Source organism: Euleptes europaea, chromosome 1, assembly GCF_029931775.1.
Source record: "Euleptes europaea isolate rEulEur1 chromosome 1, rEulEur1.hap1, whole genome shotgun sequence".
Classification (NCBI taxonomy): domain Eukaryota; kingdom Metazoa; phylum Chordata; class Lepidosauria; order Squamata; family Sphaerodactylidae; genus Euleptes; species Euleptes europaea.
In genome coordinates this window covers 104,802,399-104,824,766 of record NC_079312.1, presented here as the reverse complement: position 1 = coordinate 104,824,766, position 22,368 = coordinate 104,802,399, and the positions used below count along the sequence as shown (strand labels likewise).

The 22,368-nt window shown below is 44.2% G+C and overlaps 1 protein-coding gene across 1 annotated transcript in view; it reads right to left on the bottom strand.

The window, feature by feature from the left end:
* ARHGEF37 (Rho guanine nucleotide exchange factor 37) overlaps positions 1-22,368 on the bottom strand; it is a 59,510-nt gene that overhangs the window by 22,862 nt on the left and 14,280 nt on the right. Inside the window, exons 2-4 of the mRNA XM_056847854.1 lie at positions 8,607-8,849; positions 7,037-7,160; positions 6,090-6,237 (exon numbers count right to left, since the gene is read on the bottom strand). Coding sequence (XP_056703832.1) covers positions 6,090-6,237; positions 7,037-7,160; positions 8,607-8,849 — 515 coding nt within the window. The remainder of the gene's footprint in view (positions 1-6,089; positions 6,238-7,036; positions 7,161-8,606; positions 8,850-22,368) is intronic.

Genomic DNA, 22,368 nt, shown 5'->3' with positions numbered 1-22,368 from the left:
TGAGTAGAATGAGCTATGAGGTTGGCTAATAAAGCAAGCAAGGGATGGCCCATAATGCATAAAATCCATAAAACACAATCACATTAAAAACTCAACCATATAAGGGCAGTAGGTTAAAGCCATGAGCCACCCCCTAATCTAGCAAATGTCTTCCATGACAGGAATGTTTTTGCTCTCATTTGGTAAGCTTGGAAGGATGGCCCTCCAATTAGGCACCTATATTAGGTAGGGTTGCCAACTTCAGGTTGGGAAATTCCTGGAGATCAGGGCAGGGAGCTCAGAAGGGATTTGATTCCATAGAATCCTCAAGGCCAACGCTGCCATTTCCTCCACAGGAAACAAACTCTGTAGGCTGGAGATGAGTTGTAATTCTGAGAGAACTCTGGAAGCCCCACCTGGAGCATGGTACCCCTAACGGGTCCCTCAAAGGCATCCAGTATCTGGGGAGTGATCATGGCAGAGTGCAGATATCTCAGTTGCTGTTGTGGCATGCATATTGAGAATAGGGCACCTTTTGCCATTCATCCTACTTTACATTACTGGGTGGAGGAGAGGGGGAACAGCTGGGAGAATGCTACAGCAGGACTGAAATCATGTGCATGGTGTCTCATAGATACTGGGAATCATGGTAATGAAGGGGGCCACACCTCGCACATCCAATTCACACTGTTCATCCATGATTCGTTTTCAGTAAACCTCCATCAAACCAGAGCTAGACACTACCTGGTATTAACTGATACACACCATTTCCCACTAACCTGTGTGGGTCTTTGCTGATTTACACTCTCTGGTATGAGAAGCTTGTCCTTGCTCATATGGAGAAGAGAAGTGGCACCTCTCAGAGTCATGCTTAGTCACTCAGATAACAGTCTCAACCGGCTGAAATGATGGAGTGACCCAAAGGACACAGGCGCTGCCAGCCACTGACTGGGGCCCTTGCCTCATTACACACAGTGTTGTGTTTGTTTAGCTAACAAATTCACTCTGGGATTGATTCTTCTCTCACAGATGGAGGGAGGAAATAACTGAACCAGATACTTAGTCCCTGTAGCAGAGACAATTTCCCTCTATGCATCATAGTATGACCAGCAGTTTTTTTTTTACATCATACCCTGAAATATACTGCAGGATACCCTGAAAAGCAACTCCTGTATCCGGGCTGACCCAACTCTCCTCTCTGTCATTCCCAGGCATTTGGATTTGCAGTGACTCAGCAAAAAGCCTTTCCAGCCACTGAGATCAGAATGTGAGGAGTAAGTACAACTTGTAGGAGCAGGGAGGTGAAAAGATACCACACTACTCCCGCATCACAGCAATGTATGTGTTTGGTCATGCATGTGTATGTATGGAGGAGGAGGAGGAGGAGAAGAAGTGGTTTATATTCCGCTTTTCTCTTCCTTTAAAGGAGTCTCAAAGCGGCTTGCAATCACCTTCCCTTCCCCTCCTCACAACAGCCACCTTGTGAGGTAGGTGGGGCTGAGAGAGTTTTGAGAGAACTGTGACTAGCCCAAAGTCATCCAGCAGGCTTCATGTGGAGGAGTCAGGAAACAAACCCGGTTCTCCAGATTAGAGTCCACTGCTCTTAACCACTACGCCATGCCAAACAACAGCAATATGACCAATAGTATAAATACCCACAACACAGTAAAAGACACATCAAATATCCATGCAACCTTAACTGCAGCTATCAAACTCTGCCATAGCATAAAGGTCTCTAAGGTATACAAGTTCCAAGGCATTTGGGATTTTATAGCAAGAAATTCCATGTGCTCAACAGGAATAACTGTATATATGAAATCCACAGTGTAGAAGATGTTTTTGTACAATATAGTATATTGAGTAGATTCCCATTTATTTTTAAAAATACTTTATATTCTGCTTCTATTATACCAACACAATAGGACAAAGAAAAGTAAGTCTAGATAAGTGATCCCCAACATTGCACATGAGTACTATGGGTGTCCACGAATGAGTTTCTTGGTGCCCATTTGCTTTCTCCCCAAAACTCCTGACTTTCCTTCACCCAGGGTTGCCAGCTCCAGGTTGGGAAATACCAGGAGATTTTGGGTGTGGAGCCTGAGGAGGGCGGGGTTTGGGAGGGGAGGGACTTCAATCGTGTATAAAGCCATAGACTCCCCCTTCCAAAGCGGCCATTTTCTCCAAATGAACTGATCTCTGCCGCCTGGAGATCAGTTGTAATAGTGGGAGATCTCCAGCCACAACCTGGAGGTTGACAACCCTACCTCCACCTAATTGAAGCAGTAGGTCTTTCAGAAGACCCCAGGAGAAATCACTTTAGGAGCTGCAGAGAGCATTTATTCTGAAATAGCTCCCTCCCCGCTCCCCCCACATGAAGATGCTTGGCTTGAAACATACCAATATTTTATAAATGCTCCCATGGCACCCATTGTGTGACTGGTCCGGCCTCCTATGGCAGTCACTATTTTTTCTCAGAATTGCACAACTGCCCATAGGCTCAACAAGGCTGATGAGCCCTAGTCTAGAAGGAAGCTCTTATTTCATTTGCAACCAAAGTTGAGTTAGCTGTGTCTGTGTTAAAACAGCTTTAGACAGATTTTAATACTACTAGTGCAGTTTTCATTTGCAAGATGATTAATACATTATAAGGCTGGATCCGCAGAAGAAGTACCAATGGGGATGGGGGCAGAGGAATCTCTGAAGGTTAGCTACTGGGCAGCAGCAGTAGTGGAAGGTTACACTGGAGGATCTTGCACAGACAACGGCAGTGCCACTACGGCTAACCCTGGTTAGTACTGTGCAAAAGAAGGCAATGGTAAACCACTTCTGACCAACCTTTACCTTGAAAACCCTATGATGAGACAATCCAAAATGAAAAAAGATATAGTGCTGGAAGATGGGACCCCCAGGTCGGATGGTACTCAATCTGCTACTGGGGTAGAGCAGAGGACAAGTACGAGTAGCACTGTTCTTAATGATGCGATTGGACTAAAGCCGAAAGGACGTTCAGTGGTTGACATGAATAGATGCAAAAGGAAAGTCCGAAGCTGTTCGACGCATATAATAGGAACATAGAATGTGAGAAGCATGAATCAGGGTAAGCTTGAAATTGTTAAACAAGAAATGGAACGTATGGACATTTCAGTCCTGGGAGTAAGTGAATTAAAGTGGACTGGATTAGGACATTTTCAATCAGAAAATTACAAAGTGTTTTATTCAGGGAATGACAAAAAGAGAAGAAACGGAGTTGCTTTAATAGTGAGGCAAGATGTAGCAAAGGCAGTCAGGAGCTATAATGCAAAGTCTGACCGAATAATATCAATCAGACTTCAGGGAAAGCCTATCAACATAAGCATCATTCAAGTTTATGCCCCAACTACAGATGCTGATGAGGAAGAAATTGAAAGTTTTTATGCCAGTATTCAGGAAGAAATTGATCACACACCTAAACAAGATATGCTGATAATCATAGGTATGCTGCTCAAGATCAATTGATCAAGGAGCTTCTAAGGGATAAAGGAAAGGAAAGGAAAGGAAAGGAAAGGAAAGGAAAGGAAAGGAAAGGAAAGGAAAGGAAAGGAAAGGAAAGGAAAGGAAAGGATAATCATAGGTGATTGGAATGCAAAAGTAGGAAACAAAGCAGAATCAAATGTTGTTGGCAGATTTGGGCTAGGAGCACGGAATGAAGCAGGACAACACCTCGTAGAATTCTGTGAAGACAACAATCTGTTCATTGCAAACACATGTTTCAGGCAACCAAATAGACGATTGTATACATGGACATCACCAGACGGCCAGTATAGAAATCAAATAGATTATATAATTGGAAGCAGAAGATGGAGAAGCTCTATTCTCTCGGCCAAAACAAGACCAGGAGCCGACTGCGGTACAGATAATGAATTGTTAATATTGAAAATCAAGATAAAGCTTAAGAAAAACACCAAAACATTCATAGCACCAAAATACAATCTAAGCAATATTCCGGAAGAGTTTAAAGACCATGTAAGGAACAGATTTGAATTACTGAGTTAGAGTGAATGTAAACCTGAAGAACTATGGGTGAAAACTAGAGATATTATCAAGGAAGAATGTGCAAAGACTATTCCTGTAGCCAAAAGAAAAGAAAAACCTCAATGGATGTATGAGGAAACTCTTAAAATTGCCAGAGATAGACGAGAAGCAAAAGTAGAAGGTGATAGAAATAGAATCAAAAGTCTAAGTGCAACGTTCCAGCGACTCGCACGTAGAGACAAAGAGACCTATTAGAATAACCAGTGTAAAGAAATAGAAGAGAACAACAAAAAAGGAAGAACAAGAGATCTGTTCCACAAGATCCAAGAAATCAAAGGGAAATTTAAAGCACGGTTGGGCATGCTGAAAGATCAGCATGGAAATACATTAACTGAACAGGACAAAATAAAGAAAAGGTGGGAACAATACACTAAGAACTATACAGAAGAGATGAAAGGATAAAAGATTCTTTCCAAGAAGAATCTTTTGAAGAAGAACCTACAGTTTTAGAAAGTGAAGTGAAAGCTTCATTGAGAGCAATCGGGAAAAACAAATCACCAGGAGCAGATAGGATATCAGTAGAGCTATTCAAAGCCACAGAAACGGAGTCCATCAAAATCTTGGCAAGAATATGCCAACAGATATGGAAAACAAAACAATGGCCCACAGACTGGAAACGATCCATTTACATTCCAATTCCCAAGAAAGGAGACATCAAAGATTGCAGCAACTATCGGACCATCGCATTAATTTCTCATGCAAGTAAAGTGATGCTCAAAATCTTACAGCAAAGGCTGTTACCATATATGGAACAAGAAATGCCTAATGTTCAAGCTGGTTTCAGAAAAGGAAGAGGCTCTAGAGATCATATTGCAAATATACGCTGGTTACTGGAGCATAAGGGAAATTTCAGAAGAAAATCAGCTTGTGTTTCATAGATTACAGCAAAGCTTTTGACTGTGTGGATCATGAAAAGCTATGGCTGGTTTTAAAGGAAATGGGTGTGCCACTACATCTGATCGTTTTGATGCGCAACCTGTACTCTGGACAAGAGGCCACAGTTAGAACAGAATATGGAGAAATGGAATGGTTTCCAATTGGCAAAGGTGTCAGACAAGGATGTATTTTATCTCCCTATCTCTTCAATCTATATGCAGAACATATAATTAGGAAAGCTGGATTAGATTTAGATGAAGGTGGAGTGAAAATTGGAGGGAGGAACATTAATAATTTGAGATATGCTGATGACACTACATTATTGGCAGAAAATAGTGAAGATCTGAAACGACTACTGCTGAAAGTTAAAAGAGAAAGTGCCAAAGCAGGACTACAGCTGAACATCAAGAAAACAAAAGTAATGACTACAGGAGAATTACACAACTTTAAGGTTGACAATGAGGAAATTGAAATTGTTCAAGACTTTCTATTCCTTGGCTCCACCATCAACCAAAAGGGAGACTACAGACAAGAAATCAGAAGGAGATTGAGACTGAGAAGGGCAGCCATGAAGGAGCTAGAAAATATTTTGAAGTGTAAGGATGTGTCACTGGCCACCAAGACTAGATTAATTCATGCCATCGTATTCCCTATTACTATGTATGGGTGTGAAAGCTGGACAGTGAAGAAAGCTGATAGGAAGAAAATAGATTCCTTTGAAATGTGGTGTTGGAGGAGAGTGTTACGGATTCCGTGGACTGCCAAAAAAACAAATCAGTCGGTTATAGATCAAATCAAGCCTGAACTGACCCTAGAAGCTAAAATGACTAAACTGAAGCTATCGTATTTTGGTCTCGTCATGAGACGACAAGAGTCACTGGAAAAGACAGTCATGCTAGGAAAAGTTGAGGGCAGCAGGAAAAGAGGAAGACCCAACAAGAGATGGATTGACTCAATAAAGGAAGCCACAGCCTTCAATTTGCAGGATCTGAGCAAGGCTGTCAAAGATAGGACATTTTGGAGGACTTTCATTCATAGGGTCTCCATGAGTCGGAAGCGACTTGACGGCACTTAACACACACACACACAAGGCTGGATCACTTGGCAAGTCGCTACCTTTTATACAGCTAGAAACATCCACTTAACTGGAAGCGTTTACGTACACTGTACATTGCAGGGTATCCAAAATTTCTTTTTGTAGTCTTGGGTCCTTTCTGTAAATGTCCAGCAGGAGAAGAGCTTGATCATAGTTGCCACAATAAACCTTGTAGACATTCTCCATCTCCTCTTTGAGCTCTTGGAATAAGGAGCCTAGCAGAGCAAAGTTATATGGCAGTTATTCTGGATTTAGTGACATTTCCAACAGTAAGTTTGTATGAACACCGTCAGAGTCTTCTGGACACCAATAATTTAAAAACTTGTCCACAAATGTAGCAATTAAGCCCTCTTCCATACACATCGAAGATTGTGAACGGCCACTTCATACAATACAAAGAGATTAGAAGCAAGCAGCAGTTACAGGATTGTCCATGTGGCTACACAAATGTAAGAACTAGGAAAAATATCTTTCACCATTTGGGAGGAGGAGGAGGAGGAGGAGGAGGAGGAGGAAGAGAAGAAGAGTTGGTTTTTATACCCCAATTTTCTCTACCTTTAAGTACACTCAAACCGACTTACAATCGCCTTCCCTTCCCCTCCCCACAACAGACACCTTGTGAGGTAGGTGAGGCTAAGAGAATTCTGAGAGAACTGTGACTAGCCCAAGGTCACCCAGTGGGCTTCATGCGTAGGAGTGGGGAAACAAATCCAGTTCACCAGATTAGAGTCCGCCAGTCATGTGGAGGAGTGGGCGGGATCAGAACATGCATCACCAGATCACAGGATTTTTGGATTAATACATGCAGAAATTAACATCTTATTTTTGGCTAGATTTATTCCTATTTTGAACAGGGCGGTATGGATATGACTTACTTGCAGAAAACTGCTCACCACTATTAGTTCAGGTGCAAGCAGCGGAACAGCATTTACAATACATGAGATACACAGCTGAGTTAAACTACTGTCCAAAAAAGTCAGGACTAGGAAGACTGATTGTTATCGTCCTACTCACTGATATGAAACAGCTGTTCATGTTTCTGGTTTGCAGAGGCTTCAAGGCCTGTCAGTAAATGTCTGGAAACACTTAGGACATCATCAATATCAGAGAACAATCCTTCCAAGTCTATTTCAGGCAGCTGAAAGGCAAAAAAAAGACCGTCCACCAATTCCTATGTTAATCACAGGCTTGAATTTTCCAGGGGGCACAAACAACTGAGATATTCATCTCCCAAGCTAATTTGTATGTCTACAGTCACCTATAGGGTCTGGAACTCCCGTAGTGAATGGCACATTGTAGACAAACCGTCCCTGAAAAATGAAAGTAGACTTAATACAACAGGTGCTAGTGCTCTGTACTCAGTGCCAATTGAGTGATATCTGCCTTTTCCAGATCAAGCCTCTGAATGTCCAGGCATTGTTGAGAGAGGAACCCACAATGTACAATACCTCGCAAAAGGGATACAGAAGTCCTCTCTCTGTACTCTCACTTGCATCCCACCAGACAGTTCTGAAAGGTAGGGCTGTTGATTCGGTTCGTCCCTAACCGAAAAACAGCTGAATTTCCCCCGATTCAGCGGTTTTTAGTTTGGGACGAACCGAACTAAAAAAAAGGCAGGAAATGGGGGAGCCGAATTTGCCGACTTTGGGGTGTTCGGCGAATAAATTCAGCAGATTTGGGGTTCCCCTCCCCCGCGAGCCTTCACGGGGCTTCCATGAAGGCGCGCTGGGGGCTCTTTAAACAGGCGCAGATCTGTTTAAAGAGCCCCCCGCGTGCCTTCATAGAAGCCCCATGAAGGCGCGCGGGGTCGAATTTTCCCCCGAACTCCGGATCTCGCGCCGAATTTCGCGGATCCGAAGTGGGGGAATTCGGACTTCGGCACGTCCCGAATTCAAAAGGGCCAAATTTTGCCGAAGCTGAACTTTACCAATTTTTTTTTCAACAGCCCTACTGAAAGGCTTATAGGTACTTCCGTCTTTGGAAAAGGATCAGCAGTATGCCAACTTCCCCTTCTTGCTCACTGTTCTCAACCAGGGGCTCATTACAGAACCCCACTTCACCTCCTGTGCTGTTCCTAAGGAAAGTCCTACATTGCAAGTGGACCTTATTGGGGAGGGGCTGTGGCTCAGTGGTAGAGCCTCTGCTTGGCACGCAGAAGGTCCCAGGTTCAATCCCCGGCATCTCCAGTTAAAGGGACCAGGCAAGTAGGTGATGTGAAAGACCTCTGCCTGAGACCCTGGAGAGCAGCTGCTGGTCTGAGTAGACAATACTGACTTTGATGGGCCTTGATGGTCTGATTGAGTATAAGGCAGCTTCGTGTGTTCATGTGTAGACAACATTGACTCACATCACAATAGCGCTTTACGCTGTCCCAGCTGTCGGATTTCACAAGAAATAAAAGCTTGGTTTCTTTAATTTCCATAAAATACACTGCTGTACAGTTCGAAATTTCCTATGATATATTTTCAAATAAAATATATTTTATATATTTTTAAATGAAATGTTTTAAATAAAATATTTTGATATGCACTTCCTTTCCAAATAAATTTCCTTAGGGTCAAGGCCCCTCTCTCTTTTGTCTCACCTGCTTTTTCTGGAGATGGTCGTGTATGTCTGAAATGCAGAGGTGGAGGATGTGCACATAGCTAGTTTCCGTACTGATGAGCTCTTCCACAGCCATCCGCTGGTTCTGCTCTGTTTTGTCGAACCATTTCACTTCTTCATATATGGGATGCTCAGTCTCTGGCGACTGCTCTGCCAGCAGTTCTTCTGGGCTGTCATTTGCCATGTCGGAAGCTGCAGAAAGAGGAAGAAACAGATGACATTTCTACATGTTAAGCCCCTTGATAACGTTCAGGCCTATTCCAAACCCACAGTTTATAAGCTTCTGCTATGTTTTCTACATTTACAAATATTAGCCATTCCCCAACTCTATGAAGTAGCTAGAATTAGGGTGTCGAACTCATTTGTTATGCGGACCGGATATGACATAAAATGTCACTTGGTTGGGCCAGGCCATGTGTACCATAACATTTAATGCCAGGTACCAGAGATGGAAACATTATAGAAGAGACACAGGCAAAGCCAATTAATGATATTATTGTTTTACTTTATTTTTTTTACTTAAAATACAAGCATGCTTAAAACAATAACTCTTACAGTATTTTCTTTTATTTAACAGTCTTTGATCATTAAAACCTCGGGACTGGGGGAGATGGCAGCCCACAGCACACTCGCCAACCCAGATGGGGACTGGTGGGAGGTGGCTTTGGTTGGCGAGCCCGCAGAGGGCTCCCAGATCGGGAGCAGGGGGTGGTAGCTGCCTTGCAGGTAGGGTTGCCAGATCCAGGTTAGGAAATACCTGGATATTTTGGGGGCAGAGCCTTAGGAGGGCAGGGTTTGGGGAGGGACATCAATACCATAGAGTCCAATTGCCAAAGCAGCCATTTTCTCCAGATGAATTGATCTCTATCGGCTGGAGATCAGTTGTAATAGTGGGAGCTCTCCATCCACCACCTGGAGGTTGGCAACCCTACTTGCGGGCCAGATAAGCACTCTCAAGGGGCTGTATCCAGCCCCTGGACCTTATGAGTGACACCCCTGAGCTTACGGTTGCCAACCTCCAGGTACTAGCTGGAGATCTCCTGCTATTACAACTGATCTCCAGCCGATAGAGGTCAGTTCACCTGGAGAAAATGGCCGCTTTGGCAATTGGATTCTATGGCATTGAAGTCCCTCCCCTCCCTAAACCCCTCCCTCCTCAGGCTCCTCCCTGAAAACCTCCCGCTGGTGGCAAAGAGGGACCTGGCAACCCTACCTGAGCTAGAGATTCCTGGGGCAGGACTTCCTGGGCTGGTTCCCTTTGAACAAGACAGCACTGATGCCTTACAGTGTTACTGTAATGTTTGGTATATTTACAAACAAAAGTTGATTATAAACAGAAAACCTGTAATTAGGTTTGCTAGAGATCAGTTCACTTGGAGAAAATGGCTGCTTTGGAAATTGGACTCTATGGCATTGAAGTCTCTCCCCTCCCCAAACCCCGTCATCCTCAGGCTCCATCCCCAATTTTACTTTAAGCCTCATCCAGAAATTACTGCTTTCAGAAGCCACTTATGGCCTGTCTATTAGGTGGAGGCTGGGGTAGAGACCGACCACACTGTTGTCTACACAGCATGCTACCTCATTTTATGGGTTTTAAAACCTCAGCCTTCACACTTACTTCACAGGTGGCATAATGTAGTTTATTTTCCATTGTCATTATCCTGGGCTTGCCCTTTATTACCAGTGTATTCACTTCACTTGAATACTGCCACAGTTATTATCCCAACCACTTTGTCTTCTGGTTGATCCGCAGGGTTCACTATAGCTGAAGGGATTAATATGTTTGCATTTATAAAGCACTTCTCTACTGCATAACCAGCAGATACAACATGTCTGAACTAATCTAGTAACTTGAGAGCATCTAAATTATGATACTGTTACTGCTGCTGTTTGATTTGTCTGTGCCTTGGCCCTCGTGGTTGTGAGCAAATAAAAGATGCCATTGACTGCATGTAGGGGGATAACTACAAAATCTGAAAACAACCTGTGTGCTATTTAAGGAATTTATTCAAGTTTATTTATAACTCCCAGCATTCAAAGGGAGTCTCTCAACAGTCTTTGGAGTGTGCAATACGCCTTCTGGAGAACAATTTTGCAGCTTGTTAATTTTATAATGGTTGTTACAAAAAATTGTGGGCAACAGACAAGTGCCTCCCATTGTCCTATTTCCTTCCTATTGGCAGAGAACAGGAAAAAATGCCATGAGCTAGCTAGCTTGCTTTCTTGCTTTCTTTCACACCCATTTCAAAATGAAAGAGGACAAAAAATGCTTCAACCAGAGCCACGTAATAAAGGCAAGTTCCTTAAAGAAGCTCAATGACATAAATGCAGTCTTGCTGGGTTGGTTCTCATCCATGGTGTAGAAAAGTTTGTACCCATCTTAACAACTTCATTGTGGGATGGGGAGGGGGAATTAAATGACTGAATTGTTGACATTCGGGTTAACAATGCTTTTGTTGATCACTGAAAACAAATTTGGCTACTCTGAAGCCCTTTCAGTTATATTGGTAGAAACTCAGCTAATATTTGTAGTTTAACTATACCAGCTGCCATTTAAGGTGGGCTGTGGCGCTATAAGCAGGGAGGGAGACACAGGCAAAGGCACCCCCCACACACACACACACAAACATACATGTGCCACAGCTGCTTGGGGTGGCAAAATCTGTCCAACCAGCCCTGTACCCACGTAACATGAACTATATAATATATGGCTTCGCAGTGGATGAAGAGACTTGAGGTATTGGAAAAAAGAGTTGTTTTGGAGAGCCAAAATGTCAAGAGGACATTGGGTTTAGATCTAGAACAAAGCAGCTGCAGTATCTTTAAGAGTTGTATAGGAGGAAAATTCTACTAATTGCTGCTTCTGCTGTCACTGCAGTGTTGTGACCCAGCAAACCTAAGGGGGCAACATGGCCTAAAAAGATGGGAGCTAGGGACGAATTTCACAAACTGATATATGAATTAGCCAGCCAGTTCTTGGGTTGCAGGCTTCTAACTGGGACTTGAAAGGTCATAATTTTGGCAGGATAGTGCCTCTGTCTTGTGACAGAGTTGTGCTGAAAGCTGGTGAACCAGGGTGCACAATGCTATCTTTCTTATGGAACTATTCTGTCATTTGGTGCAACTCACTAGTCCTCTAAAGTCCTGAGAGTCAGCTGACTATACTTGGTCCTCAGGACTTTTACTCAACATACAGTGCATGTTTCACTTTCCAGCGCTGAACAACTGAAGTGATCCAAATACACAGTCTCAGCACAAATAAAAGAACACTCAGGAATAAATAGGCCCTGTGTTCAAAGCACGTAGTACAGCCCTCCCAGGATTGTACCACTTCAGAATGTCCATGGGGGTGTTCTGATCAAGTGCTTTGCCCCATATAACCCCCCACCCCCACCCCCCGCTGCAGAAACATAGCAGAGAGACTGAGGTGGATCATCCTACCCCTATCCTACCACTCCACTGAACAAAGTATGTTTGCTTGTTTGTTTATTAAAATATTTATACACCACCTTTCTTTTTGGCTCAAGTTTGAATCCTTCATCCAATCTAAGAAGCTTTCCTTCAAATTGGGTGGTTGCCACAATTTTTCCTGGAAAGGATCTTATGCTGCTAATAGGTGCATGGCAGGTAGAAATTCAGAATGGGGCACTTTGCAGCCATATGATTTGAATCTACCTACTGAATTTCTGCCTGTACAGGAGGTAAGGTTGCCAGCCTCCAGATGGTGGCTGGAGATCTCCCGCTATTACAACTGATCTCCTGGCGACAGAGATCAGTTCCCCTGGAGAAAAATGGCCACTTTGGCAATTGGACTCTGTGGCATTGAAGTCCCTCCTCTCCCCGAACCCTGCCCTCCTTGGGCTCCACCCCCAAAATCTCCAGGTATTTCCCAACCCAGAACTGGCAACCCGAACAGGAGGAGCAGCACTGCCAGAAAGCAAAAGGTGGGAACCTTTCACGAAAGCAATGGAAACAGCAGGTTTCTCTTTCAGCTGCTCATGTGACAGGCACCTGCTTCTTTCCTCCAAGAGACAGTGGGATCTGCAGAATCTGGAATGCGGTTATGCAACATTTCCACTGATCCATGGAGGAAGAGACAGCTGAACCCTGACTGATGGCTGCCCTGTAAATTTTTGTTAACCACCCATGTTGCCCAGGGCTTGGCCCCTGTAGGAGAATAACACCACTGTCAGCAAGGCAATCGCTGTCAGGTGGACCCCCCCCTCTATTTGTTGCCTATTAATTCTTACCTGCTAATTAGCCAGGGGCTCCAGCCTTGTTGAAGCTGCCTCTGCTGTCGCTGGAGAGGAGTTAATGATAAACCCAGTGCGCCTCAGTCGCAGCGGCACAGCCGAAGTGAGCTGAGAGGCCCGTCCCACTCAGCTGTGTGCATGGATGCGCCAGCCAGGCCCGGCTCTGCTCAGCTGCCATTCCCCCCTTGCGCTGTTTACTGCAGTTGCAGGCCGTGCGCGACTCCAACAGAGTCAGGCGAGCGAGCCGGCTCAGCACTCCCCATGCAGCACACGCTGCCAAAGCAACAATCGCTCTGGCAGCAGGCCAGCTGTGGAGAGTGCTGGATGACACGAAAGCAGAAACGCAGGCTGCCTAGGGAACCAATAACAGGGAGGCAAGCTGTGCAAAATAACAACCTCACAAAGCAGGGACATGCTCGGGAATACAGGGCGTGTGGGCCATGCGCGTCAGCTGACCGACCGAGCTTTGGCTCGCCACCATTTCTTCAGGACCCGGGACCTTCCCCTCCACCGAACCCAGTTTATTAAATGGCGACCACTCAGCATGTTCCAGTCTCACCACCTTGTGGCGGTTTCATTTACTTTTATTAACAGGCGTAGTCTAGGCTTTTATGACTGCCATGAGCAAACAGGCTTCTCTCTCTAAATAACCCTAAAGGTCTAAATGACCTGCTCTCGGGCTGCCAGGCCTGACAGGCGGGGACATAAGCTCTCTCCCGGGATTGATTGCTGAGCATTTGGTAATTACACGTTTTTTGCACCCTAATAGCCCCAAATCAAAGTAAATTTGATTGGGAAGGAGCACAGATTCTACCAATGCATGAGTTAAGTTTAATGTTTAATTCATGTTTATTAAATTTTTCTATCTTTGTAAGCAGCAGCCAGACAGTCTTCTCCCCTTGACATCATTTTTTATCCTCAAGGTGACACCGAGAGAAGAAGGCATGCATTTCACGGTTCAATCAACAATGGTCTTTTGTATGTTGCAGCCATATCTCGACAGTATTTAGGTTGTCGAAGGCTTTCACGGTCAGAGTTCATTGGTTCTTGTAGGTTATCCGGGCTGTGTGACCGTGGTCTTGGTATTTTCTTTCCTGATGTTTCGCCAGCAGCTGTGGCAGGCATCTTCAGAGGAGTAACACTCTGAGCTTTGGCTCACACAAACGAACAGTAACCAGGCTCACAACTTGTCCTTCAGTGTTACTCCTCTGAAGATGCCTGCCACAGCTGCTGGCAAAACGTCAGGAAAGAAAATACCAAGACCACGGTCACACAGCCCGGATAACCTACAAGAACCAGTATTTAGGTTGTTTGGTCGAAAGGTTGCCAGGTCCCTCTTTGCCACCGGCAGGAGGTTTTTGGGGTGGAGTCTGAGGAGGGTGGGATTTGGGGAGGGGAGGGACTTCAATGCCATAGAGTCCAATTGCCAAAACGGCCATTTTCTCCAGGTGAACTTTTCTCTATTGCCTGGAGATAGTTGTAATAGCGGGCGAAACGCAGATCTCCAACTACCACCTGGAGGTTGGCAACCCTATTTGGAGACATGTTGGCTTTCAGCACATTTCCCACTGCACTTATAATCTTCCCTGCCCTGCGTTCCCACAACTAATGCACAGACTTTTTGTCCATGGATGCAGAATGAAGAGAGCCAACACCAGAGCTGGGATAATCAAAGGGACAACTTTATTTTTATTCCTCAAGAGGGATCTGCAGCACACACAAGCCAAAAAAAAAACCCCGAGCTAACTGTAGTGCAGGCAATTGTTGGGATGGAGAAGAGTCAATTGTTGGGATGGAGAAGAGTCAGGCCTCCACCCTGGCTCGGAGCCATCACGTGGGGTATAGCTCATGCTCCTCCTTGCCAAGCCTTCTTTAGTGCTCACAGGAGTTGTGCCCCGTCCACTCCCCCAAGCCGCGAGGTTTATAGGTCAAGGATAGCGGCACCCCTCAAGGAGGTCCTGTCCCAGGTCACTGCAAGACCCCAGGCGTCTGAAATGCTGCTCCTGGGGGACAGGTAATCCTGAGGAATGATATGGGGGGGGGTCTGCAGGAACAATGAGGAATCAGCAGAAATTGCCAATTTAGTCAGAGGTTACATATTACTATTTATATGGCACTATCAAACTTCAAGGTGCTTTCAAGAGTAAATGACAAGAGAAGTTTACTATCTAAACTTCCACATAATGGAGACAACAAAGGCTGGGAAGTAGGGCAGAGCCATAGATAAGCAGGGGGGAAGTATGTGTTCATTCCAGTTCCACTTGCTTAGGCTTCTTTTCGGTAGGGAAAAGGGTAGGGTTGCCAGCTCCAGGTTGGGAAATACTTGGAGATTTTTGGGATGGAGCCTGAGGAAGATGGGGTTTGGGGAGGGCAGTGACTTCATTGCCATAGAGTCCAATTGCCAAAGTGGCCATTTTCTCCAGGTGAACTGATCTCTATCGGCTGGAGATCAGTTGTAATAGCAGGAGATCTCCAGCTAGTACCTGGAGGTTGGCAACCCTAGTTATAATAGCTGGAGATCTCCAGCCACCACCTGGAGGTTCACACAAACGAACAGTAACCAGGCTCACAACTCATTCAAAAATGTAATATATATTATAACTACCAGTCCAAAGCCCAAAAAGTGAGAAATATATGTACAAAGAAGATATAACAACACAATCAAACAAAACCACAATATCAAAGACACATGTACAACAACGTTACTCTATCAGTAGTTCATAGAACTCCAAAATCCAACGCTACAAAAACGGGTAGACCGTAAGAGTCCTTCATCAGTGGCTGTAGAATACGTCTCACTGTTGCTGTAATTTTGGCATAAACGGTCACTTATCGTGAGTAGGCTTGTCAGGCAAAAATGCACAATGAGGAGGAAACGCTCTTCCGGAGTAAAATGCGCTTTCGCCAGGGCGGCTTCATCAGCCTAATGTATAAATATCAATATCAATGTGGACAAGAAACATATAGGTAACCACACACTTCAAACTATTCCCCAAACAAAACAATTCAATGGGGCTTTGAGTGGTAAATTGTCTCCTTGTGCAGTGGTGCTTCTGGAAGTAAATCGGAAGTGATGGGATCACATTGCTCGCAGCAGCATGTGTGAGATCCCTGCCCCCAAAATCTCCTGCCGGAGGAGAGAGGAGACCTGGCAACCCTAGGTCCTAATGATATATTATAAACACACCTCAGTTGTTTATGATAGGCCCAAACTTGGTTAATAATTGCATTCATACACAGTTCTTTCTTCCCCTCCTCATTCTTCCTCTGAGGTAGGGTTGCCAACTTTCAGGTGGGCCTGTAGATCTCCTAGATTTACAAGTGATCTCCAGAGATCAGTTCCCAGAATAAAATGTCTGCTTTGGAGGCCAGACTATATGTTGTTATACCCCACTGAGGTCCCTCCCCTCCTCAAGCCTCACCCTCTCCAGGCTCCACCCACAAATATCCAAGAATTTACAAACCCAGAGATAGCAACCCTACTTCTGAAGACAGACATCTTCAACTAACTCCAGATAGTAATGACCTCTGAATGTGGGCCCTGGGATAGTAGACATTAGTTTGCAGCTAATTTTCTGAGATTCTTAACTAGGATTCAATCAAGTTCATGCCCTCATAAACAAACTAAGGTATGTTCATGGTGTCTGAATGCTGCCTAATGTGACTGGTTACCTTTCTAGAATTGTTTTCACCAGTGCTGGAGTAATCAGTTTCTAATTAGCAGAGCATCCCAATCAGATGCATATCCACTGCTTAGCTAAGTAACTAGCATAAAAACACGGCACTTGACAAATCATGCTGGAACGAACAGCATGGTCTGAACATTACGAAGTGTCAAAATATCCATCTATTTGAATGAACATCAAGATCTTGAGATGCTTGCCTTAACTTGAGTTGGCAAGTGATTACTTTGAAAACTGCCATTTAAAAAAAAGCTGACTTCCCTCATGTAGAAATGAGTGCACACAAAGAGATGTGAGGATTTTAACTAATTACAACCTTGCTGCTATTTGTCATGTCCAGACAGGGTAAGCAGTGTTTCACCATCTCTTTGATGATGTTCCGTAAATATTCTTACAGTGACATCATCTGAAATGACTGGCATTCACAATTTCCTTCCAAGGCAGAATACCTTGCCACTGGGATATCTGTGTACTTGCCATACTTAATTTTCAGTGCACACAAAACTTTGAGCAGGAATTACACCCTGTTATCCAGGAAATGTTCTATTTCAGCATAGAAACATGAACAAAGTTAAGTGAGAAAAGCAGACATGTTGCATATAAACTAACAAGGATGGAACAGTTTCCTCTGCCAACTGGCTCACATTAAATAATACAAAATAAGTGAAAAGCGTGATAATTAAACGTTTCCCCAGCCTTCTGTACCCCCTGCTATAAAATAACCCTAAGAAAGAGGGAAGATGTTTTGTCACATTCTTTCTACACATATTCATTTATACACCACCACCAGCTTGCTCAGACTGACCTTTTCCGCACGCTTGAGCTACTCTTGACTTTCTTGGAAGTCGATCCACAAGCATTAGTTAGCCTTATTACAACCCAAAAGCTTAACCTCAGCTTCCAATGTATTTGTATATTCAAATGAGTTGATAGAGATCCAGTTCACTTTTCTCTGTTCCTGGCAGGGAAGAGCAATGTAACTGGAGTTCATTACTCCCTTCATGCATGGTTTAAACAAGAGAGGAGGTTTAGTCATTTTAGGGGTCAGTTCAGGCTTGATTTGATCTATAACCCATTAAATTGTTTTTTGGCACTAAACCAGGGTATCCATAACACTCTCCTCCTCCTCCAACACTAGATTCCAAAGGAATCTACTTTCTTCCTGTCAGCTTTCTTCAATGCCCAGCTTTCATACCCAGCAATATCACATTATTTAATAAATAATTTATCTCCCCTACCCTGCCACAATTCCTCTCTTTTTATACCAAGGTTTTTGGAGACTATCTAGAAAGTCCCTACATTTCACAGTTCAACTGAAGAAGGAAGCAGAACTTTTTAACTACAGTTTAGCAAGGGGGAATTATTTCTGTTTCTCTTCCTCCCCTAACAGACCACAGGGACTGGGCAAGGCAAGCCCATCTCAGAGACTTGGGGGAAAGTTTGAGAAGCAGTGGGACATTAGGACTAAGGCCCACAGCAAGTTTCCCTGTAGTTTCCTTGTCTCAGTCCCCCAGCAGCCATCCCTCCCCCCTGCACCATCTGAGCTTTTCAGTTTTTTTTACAAAATCCACAATTTAATATTATTATTTTGTTATAACATTATAACAATGTATCAGGTTCTCTGAATTCCCAGCTTTCATTGCCTTTCTTGGTTCAGAGAAGAGTAAAGGCATATCTCTCCCAAGATAGGGGTAGAGACTTAGGTAAAGGTAAAGTAGTCCCCTGTGCAAGCACCGGGTCAATACTAACCCATGGGGTGACGTCACAACCCAACGTTTACTAGGCAGACTTTGTTTACGTGGTGGTTTGCCATTGCCTTCCCCAGTCATCTACACTTTACCCCCAGCAAGCTGGGTACTCATTTGACCGACCTCGGAAGGATGGAAGGCTGAGTCAACCTTGAGCCGGCTACCTGAAACCGACTTCCATCGGGATCAAACTCAGGTCGTGAGCAGAGCTTCTGACTGCAGTAGTGCAGCTTACCACTCTGCACTACGGAATGGGGCTCTTACTATACTTTTTAAAAAGTATGGGCTTGGGGACAGATTGATAGCCAGTGTAACTGCTGCAATATCAGGGTCACATGCTCCTGTTAGCTACCCCTGACTAGCAGTTTAGATGCAACTTCCACACACTCTTCAAGGGTAGCCCCAAGTAGAGCACATTGCAATGGTCAAGTCAAGATGTAATTAAGGCATGGATCACTGTGGCTAGATCTGACTGACTGAGGAACAGACGCAGCTGATGCATCAGCTGAAGCTGAGCAAAAGCGCTCCAAACCACCTCAGCCACCTGGTGTTTTAAGTTTACTGCTGTGTCTAGTAGCACTCCCAAGCTGCGAACCTGGCTTTCTACTAACCCAGATAACCTCTGCCTTGTCAGGATTAAGGTTTAGTGTTTTGCATTACTCTTTTCCACTAAACCACACGGACAGCTCATGGTGTTACCTTCTGCAGGCTTGCTGTTCCATGGCTTAATGGTGCCCTTACAAAATACTTGTTCCCTTGAACAGTGACAGTTTTGAATTCTTACTACTGCAGAAGGAATTAGGTTTGCGGGAGGGGGTTGTAGGCTCGTATGCAAGCTTCCTATCACTTGAGCAATGGAGAGGACTTAGTATTATTCATTATTTTAGAACATTTCTAGATGAATTTTTAATCATACAGTATGATGACTGGAATGGCACTCCATCCATGTTGAACAGACACTGTCATGTCAAAAGGTTTGGTTCCAGTTCTTGCAAAATCCATGGAGTGGATATTTCATCTATATCTCACCTTTCCTCCAAGGAAAGGAGGTCATGTGTGGGCCTTCAAGGATGTTTCTCATCCAGCTACTGATCAGACCTAATGTTACCTAGCTTCGGATATATTCCTCTATCAGGTCCCCTCCAACCATACCCTGGGACCCACATTTATGATCCATTATTCTATGAGACATAAGAACATAAGAAAGCCCATTCTGGATCAGACCAAGGTCCATCAAGTCCAGCAGTCTGATCACACAGTGGTCACCAGGTGCCACTAGGAAACCCACAAACATGACAACTGCAGCAGCATTATCCTGCCTGTGTTTCAACGCACCTAATATAATAGGCACGCTGCTCTGATCCTGGAGAGAATAGGTTTGCATCATGACTAATATCCATTTTTACTAATAGTCATGAATACCCCTCTCCTCCATGAACATGTCCACTCCCCTCTTAAAGTCTTCTAACTTGGCTGCCATCACCACGTCCTGGGGCAGGGAGTTCCACAATTTAACTATGTGCTGTGTGAAGAATTACTTCCTTTTATCTGTTTTGAATCTCTCACCTTCCAGCTTCTGCAGATGACCCCACATTCTAGTATTATGAGGGAGAAAAGCTTCTCCCTGTCCGCTCTCTCCATACCATGCATAATTTTATAGACCTCTATCATGTCTCCCCTTAACCACCTTCTTTCCAAGCTAAACAACCCAAAGCTTTTTAACTGCTCCTCATAGGGCAGTTGATCTAGTCCCCTGATCATTTTGGTTGCTCTTTTCTGCACCTTCTCAAGCGATGCAATATCTTTTTTTAGGTGTGGTGACCAGAACTGTTCACAGTATTCCAAGTGTGGTCTCACCATATGGTGGTCTCACCATAGATTTGTACAAGGGTAGTATGATAGCAGCGGTTTTATTCTCTATTCCTCGTCTAATTATGACATGAATAGGATTTTGATTGTGTGATACCAGGATAGTGGGGCAATATGATCAGCCAGCTAGGGATTTAAAAAAAAAATCCTCCTAGGGATGGATCTTGCATGGGTAATCCTAGGGAAATGGTGAAGATATAGGAGAAAATAAATTTAAAAAGACTGGACTGGGAAAGCAGTCAGTCAGAAAATAATGAAGAAGCTGTTCTGTGCTAGAAGCAAACACTCCCCCCCACCCAATTACTGCAACATGAAAATATAGTTTCCTATCATCTTGGTAAGTGGCATTTAAACAGCACAGCTGACTCAGGGAGCAATCAGGGGAAGAAGGTTAACAGCAGCCATTTCTGCCCTGGAGAGAATTATTAAGTTTTTCAGATGAGTTTCCCCTTTACTTTATAAGGTTCAGATAGGTGGGGAGTGACTGGCTGACAGAGAACACATTTAGACTAGCTCAAATTGCATATGTGGTGGTGAAATTAGACGGAACCTTGCTGAAAACCTTGAAAGATAATGTTCTGCTGAGTGTGGGTCTGACTGAAGAGACCTTTACCTGCATTAAATGGGCAGACATGACTGTAGCCAAGCCTATTATAGGCTCCCAGCTAATAAATATACCTCTTGAAAGTACAATGCTGACATTTAATACATTCTACTTTCCTCCCCTACACTAATGTTCAATGACTTTTTCCATTTCTCTCTTGTTCTTAGCCTACACAGGCAGAGCAGACAGAGTGATAAAAACAGACTGAATTTCCACATCTCTCAGTGTTAAGGTTGCCAGATCCCTCTTTGCTACCAGCAGGTTTTTGAGGTGGAGCCTGAGGAATGTGGGGTTTGGGGAGGGACTTTAATGCCATAGAGTCCAATTGCCAAAGCAGCCATTTTCTCCAGGTGAACTGATCTCTATTGGCTGGAGATCAGTTGTAATAGCAAGAGATCTCCAGCTATTACCTGGAGGCTGGCAACCCTACTCAGGGTGTTTGTGAGAACAAGAATTCTAAGGTGTAGTGTAAGTTCTGAACCAAAGGAGGGTTGTTAATGATTGTGCATTAATTACCAAAATTCAGCTAGTTTACTGGCTAGAACATTGGATTCAGGCTGGAGAGAGCCCGGTTCAAATCACCACTCAGCCAAAGAGTTTCTGGCGATTCCTAGAGCTACCCTTTATCACTTCCAGGTTTTCCCAGGAAGTGACAATGCAGCCAATGTTGCCATTCTGTAATTTTTCTCCCACTGCGGCTTGGAGCAGTGGTGGGAAACTAGGACTGCTGGCAGGAGGCTTCCCACCATAGTGGCAGGCCTAGAAGCCCTGCATCTCTAGGAATCACCAGAAACTCTATGGCAACCCGCACCAATTTTGTTGTTATTCATTTATCTCCTCCAGCTAATCCAGGAGCCCATGGTGGGAATATAAGAACCTTGGGAGCACCAGCTTGGGAGAAGTCATCAGCTTCTAAGATTTAAATTTATAAAAAGGGGGAAATACAGCACAGACTGCAGTGCATGACATCAATTATAACACTATAAGCATTATCTCATATGGGTTTGTGATATCAATGTGATATCTGACACAGCCCAATAGACGTGATAGCAGGGGTCAAGTAAGGTGGCCAACCTCCAGGTGGTAGCTGGAGATCTTCTGCTATTACAACTGATCTCCAGGCAACAGAGATCAGTTCACCTAGAGAAAATGGCCGCTTTGGAAGGCAGTCTCTATGGCATTGTGCCCCATTGAAGTTCCTCCCCTCCCCAAACCCTGCCCTCCTCAGACTCCACCCCCAAAATCTCCAGGTATGTCCCAACCTGCAGCTGGCAACCCCGAGGGTCAAGGCTGTAGTTTACAAGCAAAACAGTTTGCAGTTTGGGTGCTGGAAAAATGTTATTTCCCCCATAATTTAGGTGCTCACTGGGAGGAGTGTAAACATGTGGGTATCCAGCAACAAATGCACATTTACTGCACAATAAACTTTATTACACAATCTGGAAAGGTCCGTAGAGTCTTGTATTATTCCAAAGTAAGCCAGTCTGTCCAGTTAAATTAGAACTAGTCTGAGTTTAATGACCAGTAAAAACATGGGGATTACAAGCAGAGCCTGATGATTAATGAATGGCAAGCGAAACTCCCC